The 17,867-nt window shown below is 38.9% G+C and overlaps 3 protein-coding genes across 4 annotated transcripts; 2 read left to right on the top strand and 1 right to left on the bottom strand.

Annotated features, from left to right (window-relative positions):
- Window positions 1–300: 300 nt before the first annotated feature.
- abcb11a (ATP-binding cassette, sub-family B (MDR/TAP), member 11a) lies at window positions 301–4,618 on the top strand. Its single transcript, XM_031858743.1, has 13 exons — window positions 301–328; window positions 663–729; window positions 831–927; window positions 1,021–1,185; window positions 1,275–1,379; window positions 1,487–1,648; window positions 1,771–1,974; window positions 2,068–2,309; window positions 2,435–2,591; window positions 2,691–2,888; window positions 2,983–3,189; window positions 4,166–4,312; window positions 4,418–4,618. The coding sequence occupies exons 1-13, from the start codon at window positions 301–303 to the stop codon at window positions 4,616–4,618; spliced, it is 1,980 nt and encodes a 659-aa protein (XP_031714603.1).
- Window positions 4,619–8,631: 4,013 nt separating this feature from the next.
- Window positions 8,632–12,337, top strand: spc25 (SPC25 component of NDC80 kinetochore complex). The gene is made up of 7 exons (XM_031858233.1): window positions 8,632–8,722; window positions 9,051–9,213; window positions 9,358–9,423; window positions 9,648–9,794; window positions 9,893–10,018; window positions 10,204–10,302; window positions 11,045–12,337. Exons 2-7 carry the CDS (start codon window positions 9,063–9,065, stop codon window positions 11,167–11,169), a joined length of 714 nt encoding a protein of 237 aa, XP_031714093.1. The 5' UTR covers window positions 8,632–8,722; window positions 9,051–9,062; the 3' UTR covers window positions 11,170–12,337.
- Window positions 10,936–17,115, bottom strand: nostrin (nitric oxide synthase trafficking). Of its 2 annotated transcripts, XM_031858231.1 has the most exons (16): window positions 17,037–17,115; window positions 16,780–16,865; window positions 16,593–16,676; window positions 16,320–16,382; window positions 16,144–16,225; window positions 15,987–16,049; window positions 15,029–15,127; window positions 14,816–14,941; window positions 14,487–14,585; window positions 14,281–14,406; window positions 13,821–13,929; window positions 13,565–13,653; window positions 13,314–13,439; window positions 12,341–12,596; window positions 12,162–12,254; window positions 10,937–12,076 (listed from the first exon to the last, which is right to left on the bottom strand). In XM_031858231.1, the coding sequence occupies exons 1-16, from the start codon at window positions 17,061–17,063 to the stop codon at window positions 11,940–11,942; spliced, it is 1,665 nt and encodes a 554-aa protein (XP_031714091.1). In that variant the 5' UTR covers window positions 17,064–17,115; the 3' UTR covers window positions 10,937–11,939. The 2 variants fall into 2 exon arrangements, with proteins under 2 accessions (XP_031714092.1, XP_031714091.1); XM_031858232.1 differs by lacking the exon at window positions 16,780–16,865 and having other exon boundaries at window positions 10,936–12,076; window positions 17,037–17,073.
- Window positions 17,116–17,867: the final 752 nt, after the last annotated feature.

The following is a 17,867-nucleotide window of genomic DNA, read 5'->3' as shown; positions in this document are numbered from 1 at the left end:
ATCAATGCACATCCAACACAACTGAAGGTAAGATGTATTTAGGGCTGCTAATCATTACAGTAGGGTTGCCTGCAACTGTCATTATAGATGCATCTGTGGATTTTAAATTTTGGATCTTTCTATGTATAAAATTCCAGAAAACAGTGACATATTTCTTTCTTATGTCTATCTTATGTCCAAAACTCAAATATAGTTAGTTTGCTGGAGAGACAGAGCGGTTGTTATTGTTGCTTATAATCTCGAAAAGGTGCTCAATTTCCGAAGTCAAAGCATATCTATTGCCTCTACACGGCTCTCAACATGGTGACGCCTGAATTGGCGGCCCAACGTTAACAGTGTAACAGCATAAATAGTGCTCCTGACAGAGCTAACAGTGTTGTCCTGAGAGGGAACCGGAGGGTGGTGTTACGCTTCTGTGTTGACACCGTCGGTCAGGCGGCGTTATCAGCTGTTGCTGCTCTATGAGACTTTAATCCTGTCTCCCTGTACCCACACATTCCTCCCAGTATCACAAGACATTGTTTCAAACAGCACATTTCAAAGCCCTCAGCAGTCGGCAGGAGTTAGTGGGCTATCCTATAAAGGTTCTTCCTGTGTCTGCTAAAGGGCAACAGAAGCTTCAAAACTTGTATTAAAGCTGTATTGCTTTTTTTTACTTCCAGATGAGAACAGGGACGCTCTCGAAGAAGACTTGGATCTAAAAGTGAGGAGCCGCACATCCAGTAGAAGGTGAAGTAAAAATCCATCTCAAAAAGATCCAATGAGACAAAATACAGTATAAAATAATAATAAAAAAAAATAATCTGATGTTCTCAATATCACTCCTCTAGGGACTCTTGTCGACTGCGATCTCAGAGCAAATTGTCAAATGGCACATTATCAGACAGCCTCACGATCCTTTCGGACAAGCAGTTCACAACAGAAAATGTACTGAGGTTTTCTTTTATGCTGTGTATTACATTTACTTTATCTCTAACTATCTTGTGGAAATGAATAGCTGCAATGCGTATTGTTTAACAGACGTGTGAGGACGATACAGACGAACATATTGAGCCTGCCCCAGTACAACGTATCCTCAAATACAACCAACCAGAATGGCCCTACATGCTGCTGGGCTCGGTGGGAGCTGCTTTCAATGGCTCTGTCAGCCCCATCTATGCTATCCTGTTCAGCCAAATTCTTGGGGTGGGGGTTGCGTATTTCATATATTCTTTTTTACAAGCTGATGTAGTTTGCTGAAGTGCAAATGACTCATGTGATCTTTGTATTTGCAGACGTTCGCTATTAGTGACTTGAACGAACAGACGAAACAGATCAACGAGATGTGTATTCTGTTTTGCATTGTGGCTGTGATTATTTTCTTCTCCCAGTTTTTGCAGGTTTGCATCACAATTTGCTGAATTATTAAGTCCTTTTAGAGTACATAATCTCATTGTCAATTTGATATAATATATACATGTAGACTGACTCTGATTTAATGTTTAAGGGATATGCTTTTGCCAAGTCTGGAGAGCTGCTGACCCGCCGTTTAAGAAAATTAGGCTTCCAGGCCATGTTGAGACAGGAGATTGGTTGGTTTGATGACCCCAAAAACAGCCCTGGAGCTCTGACCACTAGACTGGCCACTGATGCATCAATGGTGAAGGGGGTAAGTAACATATTTAAAGGCCTGCATGCTTATTTCACATTATTTATAACATATAAAAGATATAGGTTTAGTATTGTACAGTAATTTACAGCATTATTTTGGGGCTGGTATTGCTTTTTCAGGCAACAGGATCTCAGATTGGCATGATTGTGAGCTCATTGACCAGCATCGGAGCGTCTTTCATCATTGCTATGTACTTCAGTTGGAAGTTAACTTTGGTAATTTTGTGCTTCCTGCCACTCATCGGGCTGTGCGGTGTGTTCCAAGCTAAAATGCTGACAGGTTTTGCAAATGAAGACAACAAAGCCATGGAAGCAGCGGGTCAGGTAAGCTCCAAAGAACATTTGCCATCTATGTCCATTGATATACATTTCTCTGAGAAACCAAAAGGCGTATAAAATCTAAAATTCCTCCCGCAGGTTTCCAGTGAGGCTCTTGCCAACATCAGGACCATTGCAGGCTTGGCCAAAGAGAGCTCATTTGTGGAATCATATGAGCAGAAACTTGTTCTTCCATTTAAATTTGAGAGGAAGAGAGCCAACATCTACGGGCTTTGTTTCGGTTTTTCCCAGTGTGTCATCTTCCTGGCAAATGCTGCTTCGTTTAGATATGGAGGCCATCTGGTTATGTCTGAGGGGTTGCAATACATGATTGTTTTCAGGTTGGTAAAATTGTTTCGTTCAATGAGAAAATCTGTCTTTTTCAGATCCCATATTGAAATCTTTTTTTATGTGTTGTGATGTGATTACCAAACATCAACCCAGTGCTTGTATGGTGTTCCTCCAGAGTGATTACAGCTGTAGTAACCAGTGGGACAGCACTGGGCAAAGCTTCCTCATTCACTCCAGATTATGCCAAAGCCAAAATTGCTGCTGCTCGGCTTTTCAAACTGTTGGACCGAGTTCCTAAAATCAACATAAGCCATGCAGATGGAGAGAAATGGGTTGGTTGATTTCATAAATAAGACAGAATAATACCCAATGGGATGTCACTCTGCCATGATGTTACTTTCAAATGATTAAGCCTAGTTATCCATCTTTAGGATGACTTCAGAGGTAAAATAGAGTTCCTCAATTGCAACTTCACCTATCCAACTCGGCCAGATGTCCAGGTGTTGAACGGCCTGGTTGTGTCTGTGAAGCCTGGTCAGACTTTGGCGTTTGTTGGGAACAGCGGCTGTGGGAAGAGCACAAGTGTTCAACTGTTGGAAAGGTTCTATGACCCCGATGAAGGGAGAGTGGTATGTAGACTGATTTAGAAGTTAATTTCATGGATCACAAAATGAGTTTAATCAATGCCAAAGCCTTAAATATGTAATCTTTTTTTATTTTCAGTTGATTGATGGTTGCCCATCTCATACAGTCAATGTGCCCTACCTACGATCTCAGATTGGCATAGTGTCCCAGGAGCCAGTCTTGTTTGACTGCAGCATAGCGGAGAATATTCAGTATGGAGATAACACATGCAGTGTCAGCATGGAAGCGATTGTTGAGGCTGCAAAGAAAGCCTACCTTCACGACTTTGTGATGACGCTTCCAGATGTGAGTGGAAACACTTAAGGATACAACTTTGCATACATTGCCATTACAAATCCTGGTTATTAGTTTGCAGTAACAATCTTAAATGTATTGAAGTATGTCAAAGTAACAAAGAAACAACAGGTTGGTGAGGACGGACTGACGACACTGGCGCCTGGGCAAAAAAGATTAAGAACACTGGCCAGGTGTTCCCAATTAGGTTGATGGCACCTCAGCTCCACCCAGCAAAGGACCTGCAAACAACACACAAGCACATACAGTATATTGTGGTTTTGTTGGTAGCTAATTTGACTGTGATATTAATTATATGCTGCATTAATACAGAGAGCATTCACATTTTAAGTTGCTCCAAATAAATAGAATAAATACTTCATAGTTTTGATTTAATTTGATATTGTTGATCTTAGTGTATCTGGATTAGGTACCTGCCGTTCTATATGGCTTGACAAGGAACACTTCAATCATAGACTCCTGTGGGTGAAAGCCTTTGAACTACCCATTGGAATGAACTTAAATATTCTTTAAGTACAGTATATAACAATATTGTAAAAAGAGTGTTCTCCTAGTCAGGAAAGACACCTTAACTTCTCACCATTTTGGCACATCTCAAAAAGATGCATATTAGCCTATGTTTGCCCTATTTAGTATAAACTCTCTGTCCTTAGGTGTCACATGATCTTCTGCATCTGATTGAGTTTGTCGAGATGATCAGTTGAGGAACTGGGCAAACTTCATCTGCTGAGGAAGATCACGTGATATGAAAACTCCAGAACAGATACTAAACACAACGATTCTTAGTTTCAAGTGATCATACACTAATGAAAACAATAATTAATATTATATTAAACTTCTGCCAATAGATCCCCCTAAATCCTACACACTGCTCCTTCCATGTCTGAAATGGTACAGGTTTACAGCAGTGTTGACTTTGTGAGCTTTCGCTTTCTCTCCTTCTCTCAATACATTTACGAATTTAAAGAAATATGAGACCCAGGTTGGTGCCCAGGGCTCCCAGCTGTCAAGAGGACAAAAACAACGCATCGCCATTGCCCGGGCCATCATCAGAAACCCCAAGGTCCTGCTACTTGATGAAGCTACCTCTGCCCTGGACACAGAGAGTGAACAGGTAATAACACCCCCAAACAACATGAACATAAAGCGAGGTATTCCTTTGTATAAGTGTATCTTTTTATGATATAACAATCCTGACAAAGCTCTGTTTTCCCGTTAGATTGTCCAGTCTGCTCTGGATGAGGCGAGAAAAGGACGAACCTGCATTACCATCGCTCACCGGCTGTCTACAATCCAGAATGCTGACATCATAGCAGTGATGTCTAATGGAGTCGTCATAGAGCAAGACACTCATGATAATCTCATGGCCAAGAGGGGCGCCTATTATAATTTGGTCACAACAGGCGCTCCTATCAGCTAGATGCCTGCAGACACATAGGTTATGATGAGCATATGATGGAATGTATGATAATATATATATATATAATTTTACATTTGTGCATCATGCAATGCCGTCATACCTCTCCTTTAAAATAGCTTTCAAAGACAACATTTCAATCAATGCATATTTTACATATTAGTCCAAATAAATTGACTTAATCTTCATATTGTGTTTTTACTTGTCCGATCATCGTAAAACACACTTCATTCAAACTCGACAGAAACTAAATAATCACTAAAACCGTCTATGTTAGTCTTTTCACTGTTCCAATAATCACCAATTTGTTAAAACTTGGTGGTTTGGTCGAAATAAACCCTTTCATTTGCAGAGTTATGTGTCTTTTTACCTTGCACGGCATCTGGAATATCTCCATATCACAAGATCACGAGGGAATCGCGGGATGACAGATCACACTAAAATCCATCTTGTTAGGCTTCAAGTAATATGCTTTTGTGTCAGTTCAACAACACATCGGACATACAGTATCATTTTTGATAATTCCCTGCCAATTTCAGCTTTCACTTATTCATTCATGGTTTCTCTCCAGCAGGACCTGTGTTTGTACTGCGAAAGTATGAATGTGTATCTTGCCAAGTGAGGATTACATAATCTCTTATGGGGTTGCTTAGTTTCTTCAGGCAACTTCAGATTAATCAGACAAAATGTAATGAGGTAGAACAGAGTCTCTGATGTACCTAGATTAGGCAGAGTAGTTACACTTTTCCCACCATCTGTGGTTGATTAGCATCCAATGGCACCTGAGGTCTGGTAAATGATGCAACTGTTCTAAATGCGAAGGGTACTTGCTAAGCCGAGCTTGAAGAAACATCTGTGTGTCTGACTTTATTTTGCATTGGTGCTAGGACCAATTAGCAGCCTACCCTTTATCGACTCCAACACTAGTTAGTTAAATAGACTAAAGAATTGCGTCTGTGTGTATACCTTTATTGACTACCATGGTTCTGTATTTGATACTCCTTCGATGTAATTGTGTCTGTGTAGGGGTATTTTTGTGCCCTTTAATTTTTCTTAGTGTTTCACTATTCTACCTTCCTGCCCAGGGAATATATGGGCTGAAAATAGCAATATGCTAAAACCTGGTACGTTATCTTTGTCCTTACTTTGAATAAGGTTCATGTGTGCATTGTCCCTGTTCAAATAAAAAACATAACATAGCATTTTATGCATCAATTTGGTGGAAATGTCTTCATTTATCTCAAGGAAAACACCAAATTCAAGTGCCAAGTTACAATTACAACAGTAAGGCTCTCAGGCATTCTTGTATTACTTTCAAACTTTTGTCATAATATCCCTACTGAGCAATATTGCAAGACTAAAGTTGCAATTTAATGAGAATAATGTCATAACATTTCAAGAGAAAATCGACCTGCCCTATAGTGTGCGTTGCATCAGGCCGAGGCTCCTTTAGTGCTCTGCTGATGTGGTAGTATCCCTTCAGGCCTTTTCACAGACACACAACCCATCAATAAGGTCGCTGCCCAAACAGAATCATGAAACTTAAGTATCGGATTCAAATCTAGAATTAAAAAAAATGCTCTGAAAGTTTGAATATTATATATTGTGTTGGCTTACCATTTGAAAATAAGACTGAACCAACAGTCACCCATATCATTTTAGTGCCCACATTATGACTGAGACGGAACCAGAGAGGGAAATAAACAGAGAAAATATTTCGAGGGTCTGCCAGAGTTGACATGAAGTTGAGGAAGTCATGGTATTCCCTGTAGTTGTTCTGGAGGGGCTGTATAACAAGCACCCCACGGCTGTAGACTAAATCCATTCCCTTTCTGTGTGCCTGAGTGACCCAGCTGCTTCTTCAGCACCATGAACCCATTCTACACCGGGGATAGCTTTATATCTCAACCTGGTAAAATAAATCATTCAACAGAGTGATGGCAACAACTGCAAGCTATTCAGTTTGAGCCCACAAGATATAAAATAATGTGTTCCCAAGTCGTGAGAGCTCCACATTTTAAGAGATGTTACAAAAGCTGTTTACAAGCTGCGAAGCCTTTAGAAGTTTTACAGACCATTGCTTTTACAGTTCTTACATATTAGCCATTGTACAGACTAGAAGAGATCCCTTGATCCCTTCAGCCTCATTTATATTCTCTTTCTCAGTGAAGCAACAAAATGGACTTTCCATAATACTGCAAAACACAGTCCATCTGGCATCCACAGTTCAGTGGATCTATCGTCATGTTTTTTTTCCCATTTAAAAAGCACAGTCATCTATGTCATAGTACTTGCGTATTCAAAATTGGTATTCTGAAAGCTTGTAGGCTTCAGTATTCTGAACTTGATGTTGGGTATTTTGGGCCCACTCAAACTTCCTCAGTTTCACCACAAGGTGGTATAAATTCTCAATAAAGATACAAGTTGTATTGTGGGAACTCCAAGGTACCCTTGGCTATATTTAAATGTTTTGCAGGAAATGAGTTACGAAATAAAAAACTCTAAATTGTAAAAAGTGTTATTTACTGATTTGTAGGCGAAAGAAAAAAAAATTGACCTGCAATAGTGCACAGTACTAAACATTCATACATTCATTCATGGACATATCACCTTTATAAGAGCCTTGTAATGAAAGAAGTCACGTTTTTTTTGCCGTCTTTCTAATTCATTATTTTACTTCTTAATTTAAGTTATTTGTTTTTATCTTATTTTGGCAGTCATGTCTGAAAAGCTCAGTGTGCGCTGTGTGCACCTAGTAACCCATCTTTGCTGTGCATAACCAAGCGCTGAACAACTGATGGAGCCTTCATACTTTATAATGTCATTTTTGGCTAGTGTACTGTTGTGCCAGGACCACTACGGTCAGGTGGCAATCTCCGGTCGTGAAAATTGTTTATGTTCAGAAGGTAACCTACAAATTGCAAAGCTCTCAATAGATGGTGAAGGTTGGGTCTTGACCATGAATAGTTAAGGCGAAGCATTGATCTCATATGATTTAGGTTAGGAAAGGTCGTTGGACAGCACCTTTTTTGTACGTTTTCGCAAATTTGGGGTTACCGTCTGGACATGACCCTGAAAAGTGAAGCCAAGGTGGAAGTGCCTTAAACATGCATTCTTTCTAAGGACCATCAGGGGGCGACGTTTCTGGTTCTTAAGATCTCAGATCATATAGAAGTCTATGATAAAATGACCCTTCTCCTCAATTGATTTGTAAACATTGTAAACACAAGTTTATGGTCTTTATAGTTTCAAGTCTTCCTCAATACAGCATGATGTTCCTTTTGTAAATCATGGTCCAATTTAGAGTAAAATAGTCTGCTTCATGAAGTCAGGGTAGATGGATTTGCCCCAAGTTTACAAGTAGGATCTCTGACTTTGAATCGTGTTTCAAAGCACTTTTCATTATATATCAGACATTTTCGAGTAGAAGTTATTTGGCATGCAGCATGAACCTACATCCTGAGTCCAATGTCCACATTCAGGGATTTAGAAAGTTGGAGATGCATTCTCTGTGAGAGTTTAGGGCTGCCCCACTGTGAAATCGTCAAGCGCTTGAGGGCTCTCTCAGACATGTTGAGGCCTTTATGCACACTTTCTGTAAGTCTGCATTCCTGCAGACTTTGCCTGAGGGAATTACCCACAATTCACAGCTTTGAAACACAGGGTTACTAGGGCAAGCTCGGAGGCGCTCAAAAAAAGGTAAACAAAGAGGACTTACACATACTGTATTGGTGTTCAGCCTGGCCTATTACATTTACACAGGAACACTACATTAATGTCAGGGATTTTGGATGAAATCCGAGTAATGCAAGCATAGACTTTAATACACACCTAGTTTAGTCAGCAACCATTTTTTAATCTTGTATTAATATGATTTTATTTTGTAAATGTAGATTGTAGTTGAAAACCATTTTCGCTGGATGGCGCAAATGCAACATTATTCGTGCCAACCACCATTAAAAAAAAAAAAAAGAAGAAGATACATAAACGTCATTTCCGGTGTTCATTCCCCGCCTCCTGTATGCAGACCGCGGATATTTGAAAATAACGACTGGTTCAGTAGTAAGACGTTAACTCACAAAGATCAACGGCCGCCCATTAAAACATGTGAGTACCGCAATGTCATCCACATCTACATAATCTAACTGTTAGCTAATCCGATGTCAATTTGTAAAAGTCCATTGACTTAATTTCCTGCGTAGCTAACGAGAAGTAACGCGAATGTTGGGCAAGCTACGGCTAACGTTAACTCACGTTAACCGTTAAAGTTAACATTTGTATTTATTTCTCAACTTCAACTTCAACCTCAATATACAAGTTCTATAAAATATATTTTCAAAACGTGCAATGCAAGCTGAGAGTAATGTTTTTGTTGTTGTTGTTGTTGCATGTAGCTACATGATTAGCATTGTGCTATCTGTTGTTTTTATTGCAGATTGTGAACATCATGACGTCCATCACCGATCCAAACATGAGTAACGGGTTCACCAGTGCTATGGACGAGATCCACAATACACAGCTTAAGACATACGGGGAGATCATCGACATGACTGCAGAGCTGTGCCAGTCCCACAGACAGTTTGTGAAGTCTGCACTTGGTATGTTTGAGACATTGTTTATTGGGACCCAAGTAGTTGTTGCCTTGTTCCTGGGGTCTATATTCAAATCAAATATAGGCAGTAATGTTTACACTTATACTTCATACAGTATATAGTTACACAAATTTTTTTCCTTTTGTACAGATATGTGTTTAAAGAAATGTAAGGATGATGAGATGCTGTTTGAGACAATACAAATGTTGAAAAGAGGTGAGTTTATGCATTGCATATGGGCCTTACATGCTTGCCATCGGTGTGTTTCTATATTTACAAGTTATTGATATTGGCCCAAATATTTTTTTATTTTCCATAGTTTTCATGTGCTGAATAATTCCTCATTATCCGATACAAACAGATGAAACAACAAGTTGTAATGCAGCTTCATTGTTTTATGTGAAAGTGTATTTTTGGCTAATGCAATGTTTGTCCCCCAGACTTGGTACAGAAAAAGGCGTCGTTGAAAGGGAAACGGCATGCTGTTTCTGAAATGATATCTGAGATTCAGCAGAAGGAAATGCAGAAAGACGACATCATCCAGAAGATAGAGAAACTTAAAGAGGAGCAAGCTAAGAGAAAAGAGTGTACGTTTTTATTTCAAAATAAAATGAATGGTGTAGATCACACATTCATTTGTGAGTGTAACATTTAATAACTGACCCGTGCACTTTTCTCTTTTCAGTAATGCAGTCTCAAAACAAGGCAAACAAAAACAGACTGAGGAATCTCCAGAAAGCCAGAGTAGTCTTTCAAGACCATTTAGGGATGGAGATGCGAACAATCCTCGGCAAAACACAATTGGTTAAAGGTATGCCAAACGTGCATATTTGTATTCAGTATCTTTTTGTTTTTTCTAAATATGAATTTATGAATTAATATCAATTAATACATATAACAATAACTGTAGTTTGTCTCAGGTAATGCCTTGACTCTCTTTAATTTAAGTAACTATGACATCAGATCCTACAGAATGTGTTTGTTGTCGTTGTAAAGGGGAAAAGCTGCAGTTTGTTTTCCGAAATATCAACCCGTCGGATCAGGAGAGCGCCTATGTCGTCACAATGGGGATTAAAGAAGACGGATCGTACCAGAGTAAGTTACGCACACGTACTGTATATCAGAAAACTCTTCTGTAATAGCATCATTTAATGCAGTTGAATGAAACTATGACTTTGCCTTCACTGAAAAGATGTTGCTCACAATATTCTATATTTGTATTATTGTCATTAATGCCATAAGAACCAAAACCAACAATTAACTGATCATACTCACAAGTATCTCCTGTGTAGCCAAAGCCTCGTATATCTTAACATTTCTCTGTGTCATAGTGATCTACTATTATCCCAAAACTATTAAAAACATATAAATGTGTCACACTGTTGCACTGGCTGATGTGTTCCTTCCCATGAACACGACCACTGTAGTTTATTATGGATTCAACCCTGTATGCACTGCCTCGATGCTATAAATACACACTGGAGCACCAAATGTGTCTTAATCTACAACTTACAAATGTAGCATTTATAGTCCCTAACAAAGGCAGTATGTACTCCTGTTTGAATAAGATTTGCCTAAAACTACATTACCCAGCTGATTTGCGAAATTTATAAATTAAACTATATTTATGATATATTTTGAATATTGTTTTAATTATGAAGTAATCATGGCAGTTCCACTGACAGTTTTAAAGTATTAAGAGACAGAGTCCTTCACAGTTGTTTTTGGTCATTTCATGGGATTTATGGACAATAATATAAATATGGAATATCACCAGTCTTATCCTGCAACAACCATTGTAAATGGCTTCTATAATTACATTTTTCATTTTCCACAGTTGTGTCCAGTGACCCCGTGCTTGAGTGTTTGCCAGTCTTGGAAAGCCAGCTTCAGGAGACCAATAACTTGGCAGCATTCCTGGCAAACGTCAGGAAGGAGTTTATCTCTCAGGCTCGCTGCTAAAATAGAATGAATGGGAGAATAAAATGCCATGCAATGAAGTTCTTGCTGCAATGTGGACTAATGTAGTGATTTTCAAAGTGGGGGTCCTCAGCAAACTTGGAGGGAGGATAATGGAAAATGCTTATAAGAATGAATAAAGAAAATGTAATTAATATATCAACACTGGTGTTAATGTCCTGTCTCATTATTGAGCATGGTCGTATCACCGTTTAGTGGATACTGCTAATTGGCATTGTTTGAAACCTTGGAGTTTGTAACAGGTGTTCTGGGGTCTCTAAGTCCTGAAAGGTTCACCCGTTTACTGTAGATGTTCTCCAGAAGTAAACGTTAATATATTAATTGATCATTCACATATGAGATAAACAGTTTTCATTTATTTTCTCAAGTCATTACTCAGTAAATCATTAACCTATTAAAATACATGTTAACCACTCACTATAGTCGAGTTCATCTGTACACAATGTGGCATAAATAATGAAAAACACAATATTGGAATTAAAAAAGACACTTATGAGTTCTAACTACATTACAAAATATCTCGAGAGAGCAGTGAGAAAATCATAGATCCTAACTGACAGCAGAGAAGCATTTATTAAACTCTGCTTTTGTTTTTATTAACATTTTAAAGCCATGAATATCATCAGTCGGTACAAACACATTTTCTAGTTTGTTTGAGGCTTCCAGTTGTCATTACATGTTCGGCTCTTTAGAACTGAATCTTTTTGATTCAGGGTGAGTTCTATAGTGTAGTTGTAGATTAGTTGTGTCCGTCAGGCATCGGATGATTTGACGCTGCTCAACACAGGCAGCTCCTCAACATAGGTTGAAGGGAAATAGCCTTTCTTCCCGTGAAGTTTGCCAAACCACCAGCTGTTCTCCTCCTTCCCGTAAATGTCTAGAAGATCTCCTGGGACACAGAAATCCAGTCGTTTCATTAGATCATTGATAAACCTCTACTGGTTTAGATATTCTGCCCTTGAGTTGCCACTTACCTTCTTTCAAAGTCAGCTCATCGTCCTGTTCAGGTGTGTAACTGTACAGGGCCTTGCATTTCCCGATACTGCACAGCTCCGGTGTTACTTGAACTGTTCGATGTTGATATTTTTCATTGCTTTAATTTCAGGATGAAATTCCAAATGTGCTGAATTGAAATAAATCTTTGTAGTACTACCTTGTTCTTTGTCATCATCATTGGGAGGCAGGTGTCCATTAACAGTACTGCCACCCTCTACAGTTTCATGTGTTGTAGCTGGTGAAGGGACTTGGTCGTTGGCACTTGGCGGCGAAGCCTCCGCGGACTTGAGCTGTGCCTCAAACTCAACAGGCCCTTTGTAAATGATGGAAGCTCTCAGTGATTGTCGGGATCTGAACGGGGTCCTCCTGAGTTTGACTGGACGGGTCAGTTGAACAACGCTGTGCTCGCAGTCCTTAAACAGAAGCATAGTTTGTGTTACATAAAATGCAATAGTTGTGGTTCCTAACTAGAGGTACTTCTGCACATACTTTAGCTGATATGAACAAGTCTAAATATAGAGGTTATTGTATGCTGTACAGATCGTAAAGCCCTTTGAGGTCAATTTGTGATGGTGGGCTGTATTGACTATATACAATATCAAGCCTCAACAACCGGTGGTTGTAGTACGAATGCAAACTTACTAAAAGGAATACAATGTGTTGCATACAAAATAGGAACCATATCCATGTTGTGTAAGTAAAAGTATTAGATGATAGTACTTTTAACGATTTAGAATACTTTTAGGTGATCTTGAGAATCAGTCTTATAATACCTGTATCTTTAAATATAATCAAAGTCTCCCACACAGCTGTTTTTGGATTCAGCTATTCTTGCATGATCACATGAAATATGAAGTATGAAAGGCTGTTTCACAATTAGCAAAAACATTTCACACTATCCTTTTTTTAATCCAGGAAAAGTCAAATACTCTTTCTCACATCGTCTGTCCATTATTCCCATCATGTATGTCACTGTGGTTCCAATTGGTCTGCTTTTAATGCTTTATTGATTGTTCATATTATATTATATTCCATTGCTGCCAATAGATCCTCTTAAATTCTGTTACACTTAAGCTACCACTACTCCTGAACATACCTTCATGTCTTGAAAGTGATGCATGTAGTCTTACCTTGTCTTTCCATTTCACAATGCTTTCACTGAATCGGTGAAAGGTCTTGGGTTTCCCCTCTAATTCAGACAGTGATGCAGAGAGTTTGTAGCGAGTGGCGTCAAGGAGATCCAGTTTTAGAGTACTCTACAAGTAACAAGGTGGCGTTAGTGAAGACTACAGCAAATCTAATTTATGATCAATTGAAAGTAAATATCCATCCGCACACACCTCCATACATCCATCCACTCTACATGCTGTACACCGCTTACCTCATCAATCTGCAGTTCAGTTTCCTCGAGGTTCTTTTGGTTTGAAAAAGATGGATTTTCAGAATATGTTCTCATCAGTTTTTCAATTCCTGCAACGATAATGTTGAAGGTGACTTAGAAACAAAATGAATGACCTCACGCGGTGCTGTCCATGAATCACTAAGCTTTACTAAAAAACGATTTCCCCCCCCCACCTCCATCAGATTATATTGTGCAATTTGAATGCATTATTTAAGGGATAATGTGCTCTACTCGCCTTCACGGTCTTTCTTTGTTTTTGTAATACTGTCCTCCAGACGCTGCAGTTTGAGTTTTATGGCCTCTGTTCTTCGGCCTTTGGCCATCAGTGATTTGCTGTCCTCCTCCTGAGGCATCCAGAATACAGATCACGCATCAGTAACTGTGATGGTCTAAATCTTACCACTGAGCCAAAGCTACAAGGTCATTTGGACTGTGATCATTTCCTGGACATTGAAACATTCTGTTGTCACTACTGCACTGCACATTCATATCCATTGGGATTAGGTTAACATCACGTTTTCAAGTGAGACCTGAGAACAACCTGACAAATACATAAAACAATTCGTAACACAACGTAAAAGCAGTAATCTATATATAAGAGCACACAAAAAAAACAACCTTCATGTCAGGCCCTGTCAGAAAATGATAAATACATTATGAGCAAGCTTTCTCGGAGCAAAACATTTCAGACTTACAAAATAATCAGCCATCAAAAACTCAGCTTTGTGATCTTCAGCTGTGATGCTGTTTTCCTTCACCAGGGTCTGTATGTCTTTATCCATGTCCACCCTTTGGACCGTCTGCTCTATCTGTCTCTGGCCCTGGAAGTGGCAGATATAAGTTATAACATCCATCAATGATGCTGTGAACATTGAGCAGGATGGAGGTCAGGGTGTCTTACATGTTTGAGGGTCTGCCCAAAGCTGAACATGTGGAGGTTGTATCTACTCAAAATGTTGCAAAGAACTTCAACCCGCTGTTTCTCCACCTCCTGTATGATCTGAAAAAAGCAGAAGTAGCACCGTGATGCCTTGTCTACAGAGAACTGACATTCTGCTTATAGAGCATTTTCTGCAACCAAAAGCTCACTGGTTCAGCTCTTCTCACAAATGAGGTGTCATTGAGGAAGACACTAAACCTACCTGTTCACTCACAAAAAGGCACTCTGGATAAGGAGAACAACTAAATGCTTACAGTGCGAGAATCAGGAGAGCATTTTTTTTTCCGCACCTGGTAGCAGTTTTTCAGTGTGTTTTCCCACTTGAGCCTCATCTGATGACCCTCCATGTTGACATTAAAGTACTCCTCATCCACCTGCGCCTGCAGCTCTGCAGACTTAGTCAGCCTGTTCAGCATCTGTAGTCAAGAGCAGGACAACAATTTAGCAAGCTTCCTAGCAGCTTTTAATAAATATAGCTATAGATTGGTCACTATATACGGAACCTTTTGTTTTTCTTTTTCTGTGCACATTTGCCTGTTGTTCTCAACAAAGTTGAACAAAGCCTCATGCTCTCTTGTTAATCCAAGCAATTTCTTCTTTACCTGTTTTAGACGAGGAAAGACAAGAATCCACAACATATCAGTGATATAACAAATCATATCGGGAAATTCTAAATTTCATTACATTCAGCACTTTTCTACGCCATGTGTGAGTGAGGATGGGTCTCTTTAGAGCAACTTTAAATTGGGATTTTAATTTAAACCGGTGTAAGCTGGCTATGTACATTAGTGGCAAGGTATATAGTCCATTAAATGGATGCCTGCTGGATTATTTATATGATAATTATTATTTTATTTATATTTCTGTAAGTCTTTCATTCCATTTATTCAATTATTGCACATTTTAGATACTTCATGTAAATTCAAATAGACATATACTGTATGTTGTTTTGCATAAATAACAGTAGAGCTTTCTACAAATCCCTCATCTGTAACAGTTACATAATGCAAAACAACACATTCACACTATGGTGTTATAGTTGCTATAAACCTTGGTGTTTCATGGCAACAGTTTTACAGTTTACTTCATAAATTCAAACATCACAGTCACTCGTGATCAATTTGCACATTTTGCACAACATGTTATGAAGTCATATAAACATTATGGTGCCGTCATAATACTTTCTTAACAGTACCAAGAGGCCTCTAAGACTTTATAACCTGTCATGCAATAGTATTGTGATTTTACTTTTAAGAGCTTGTAAAAGTTTCAACACATGATGCATTGTCAACCTAGCATTACATGCATCTACAGTATTATACATCAAAGGTTTCACTATATTTTGCATTACATAACATTGATCGTCACACAAACCTTATGAATTAAGTATTTATGGATCAGCACTAGGATAATACATATCTAGCTGATTCATATTTCTGCTACATGTTTTTTTTTCTTTACCTTGAGTTGCTCGCTCCAATTAGTCGTCACAAATTTCCCAGTTCTTTCAATGGCATTGTCAAGCTATCAAAGCACAGAAAAAGTCAGAGATACGTTATGACAGGAAGCTTTCAACAGACAAATATACTGATACAAAGATAAAGAAATCATTCCATACAGGTCTCTTCCTCTTATTATGCTCGTCTAAGACTTGTCGTATTTCCAGGATTGCTTCTTGCTGAAATGCATTTCCTAATGATCTGAAATGAGAACAACACACCTTATTTACCTCCAAGTCTTTGGTTTAATCTGTGGACAGGCACAGTTATGAGGTGAACTCGGGTTGACAACTACCTGTGGGCATCTGCTCTCGAGTACATCTCATCTGACACATGACACCAGGCACTGTAGGTGGTACTGAGTGGGGAGCCAGCATGAAAAGGTTAGCGCTGTAGGCTCATTAGCCTGCCAACTGCCTGTGTTTTGATCACATTTAACTTGCTAGGTGCATATTATTTCCCATGATGCCATTATTTCTGTACACCACTTGGCAGGAAGAGGTCATGTTGAACACAAAACAGACAAAAGACAGAGCCAATTCAAAACTCAGCACCGTGTCTCTCTTACTTATTTGACATTCCTTTGGAGGCCCTGATGAGTTTGCCAGCAAGTTTTTGTAGTCCTTTGGCATAAGTAAGTTCCAGCTCAGCCCTAAAACAGGAAGAGGTTGCAGCGAGAGACAATAACTGAGTCAAACAATAACTCCTGCCGACATTAATAGTTAGTCTGACGGCCACAACTGTACTGAACCTACCTTTGCTGAAAAACTGTCATAAGTTCTTTGCAGAAGTACTCCCCGGTTTTTGAAAATTGTTTCACATTTTGATAGAGTTGGTTATACTGAAAGACAGCGAATAAGGTTCTATAAAGGAATAATGGCCTGAATCCACGGAGTTCAAACCCATACAAAGTTAGTTGCGAATCAAATGCACATTCAAGTCTTATATTTTACCCCAGTGCCCTCCAGAAGTATTGTGGAACAAGAAGTGGATTTTTCAAAGAAATACTCACAGAGCAGGTGCTGATAGGATCCTTCATTTTAAGACTGTGGCTGTTTGTTGACTTTGTACCTGGAACTTTGACCACCCTCCTCCCAAAGTCGCTCATGCGGAAATCACCTGAGCTCAATACAAAGGAAAATTCCAGTGAGAGGGGAAAAAAAACTTACTACGAATATAAACTCAAGCAGCATGGCAAGTCAGTCTGCTGCAGATATAAAGGAAATATAAACACAATACAAAGGCTAATGCAGGCTCTTATCTGCCACTCACTGCTAACTAATACAAGTTCTAAACAAAACAAAAGTTGCTTTATTATTTCATGTTGAAAAGAATAGGCCTCACTAACTGGCCCCAAGCAGCTATACATGTAGGTAAAAGGCTTCCTTGTGCCTCATTAAACCAGCAATAACAATGCTTATTTGGTTATTTGGAAGCAGCAAAACCAAGGTGTAAACATAACATTGACATGTATCACCCTTGACGTTGAGATGCAAAACTTGTGAGCAAACATTTGCCAATTCCCACAACCAGCTGACATGGAGCAAAACTGCATTCATTTGTAGTTGACATGATGAATATATGTCCAATATTTAGTCTCAGTTTATGAAGACATTATGGTAGCTGCAGACTGAACGAAAACAATAAACATGAAAAATGAAACGAGCTGAAATACATTAAAACGTTCAAAGGGTTCGTCACTATGAGCGACCCCTTTCACATACAATCCGTCATGTAATTCCTTAATATAAAAAAATAATTATATTCACTAATACCAATAACAATGGCTCTGTTCCTGTTCTGACTCCTTATGAGACTTGTTATATCTTAATGTTTATTCATT

Source organism: Anarrhichthys ocellatus, unplaced genomic scaffold (genome assembly GCF_004355925.1).
Source record: "Anarrhichthys ocellatus isolate YVR2014 unplaced genomic scaffold, GSC_Weel_1.0 scaffold20, whole genome shotgun sequence".
NCBI lineage: Eukaryota > Metazoa > Chordata > Actinopteri > Perciformes > Anarhichadidae > Anarrhichthys > Anarrhichthys ocellatus.
This window is presented reverse-complemented; position numbering and strand designations above follow the sequence as displayed.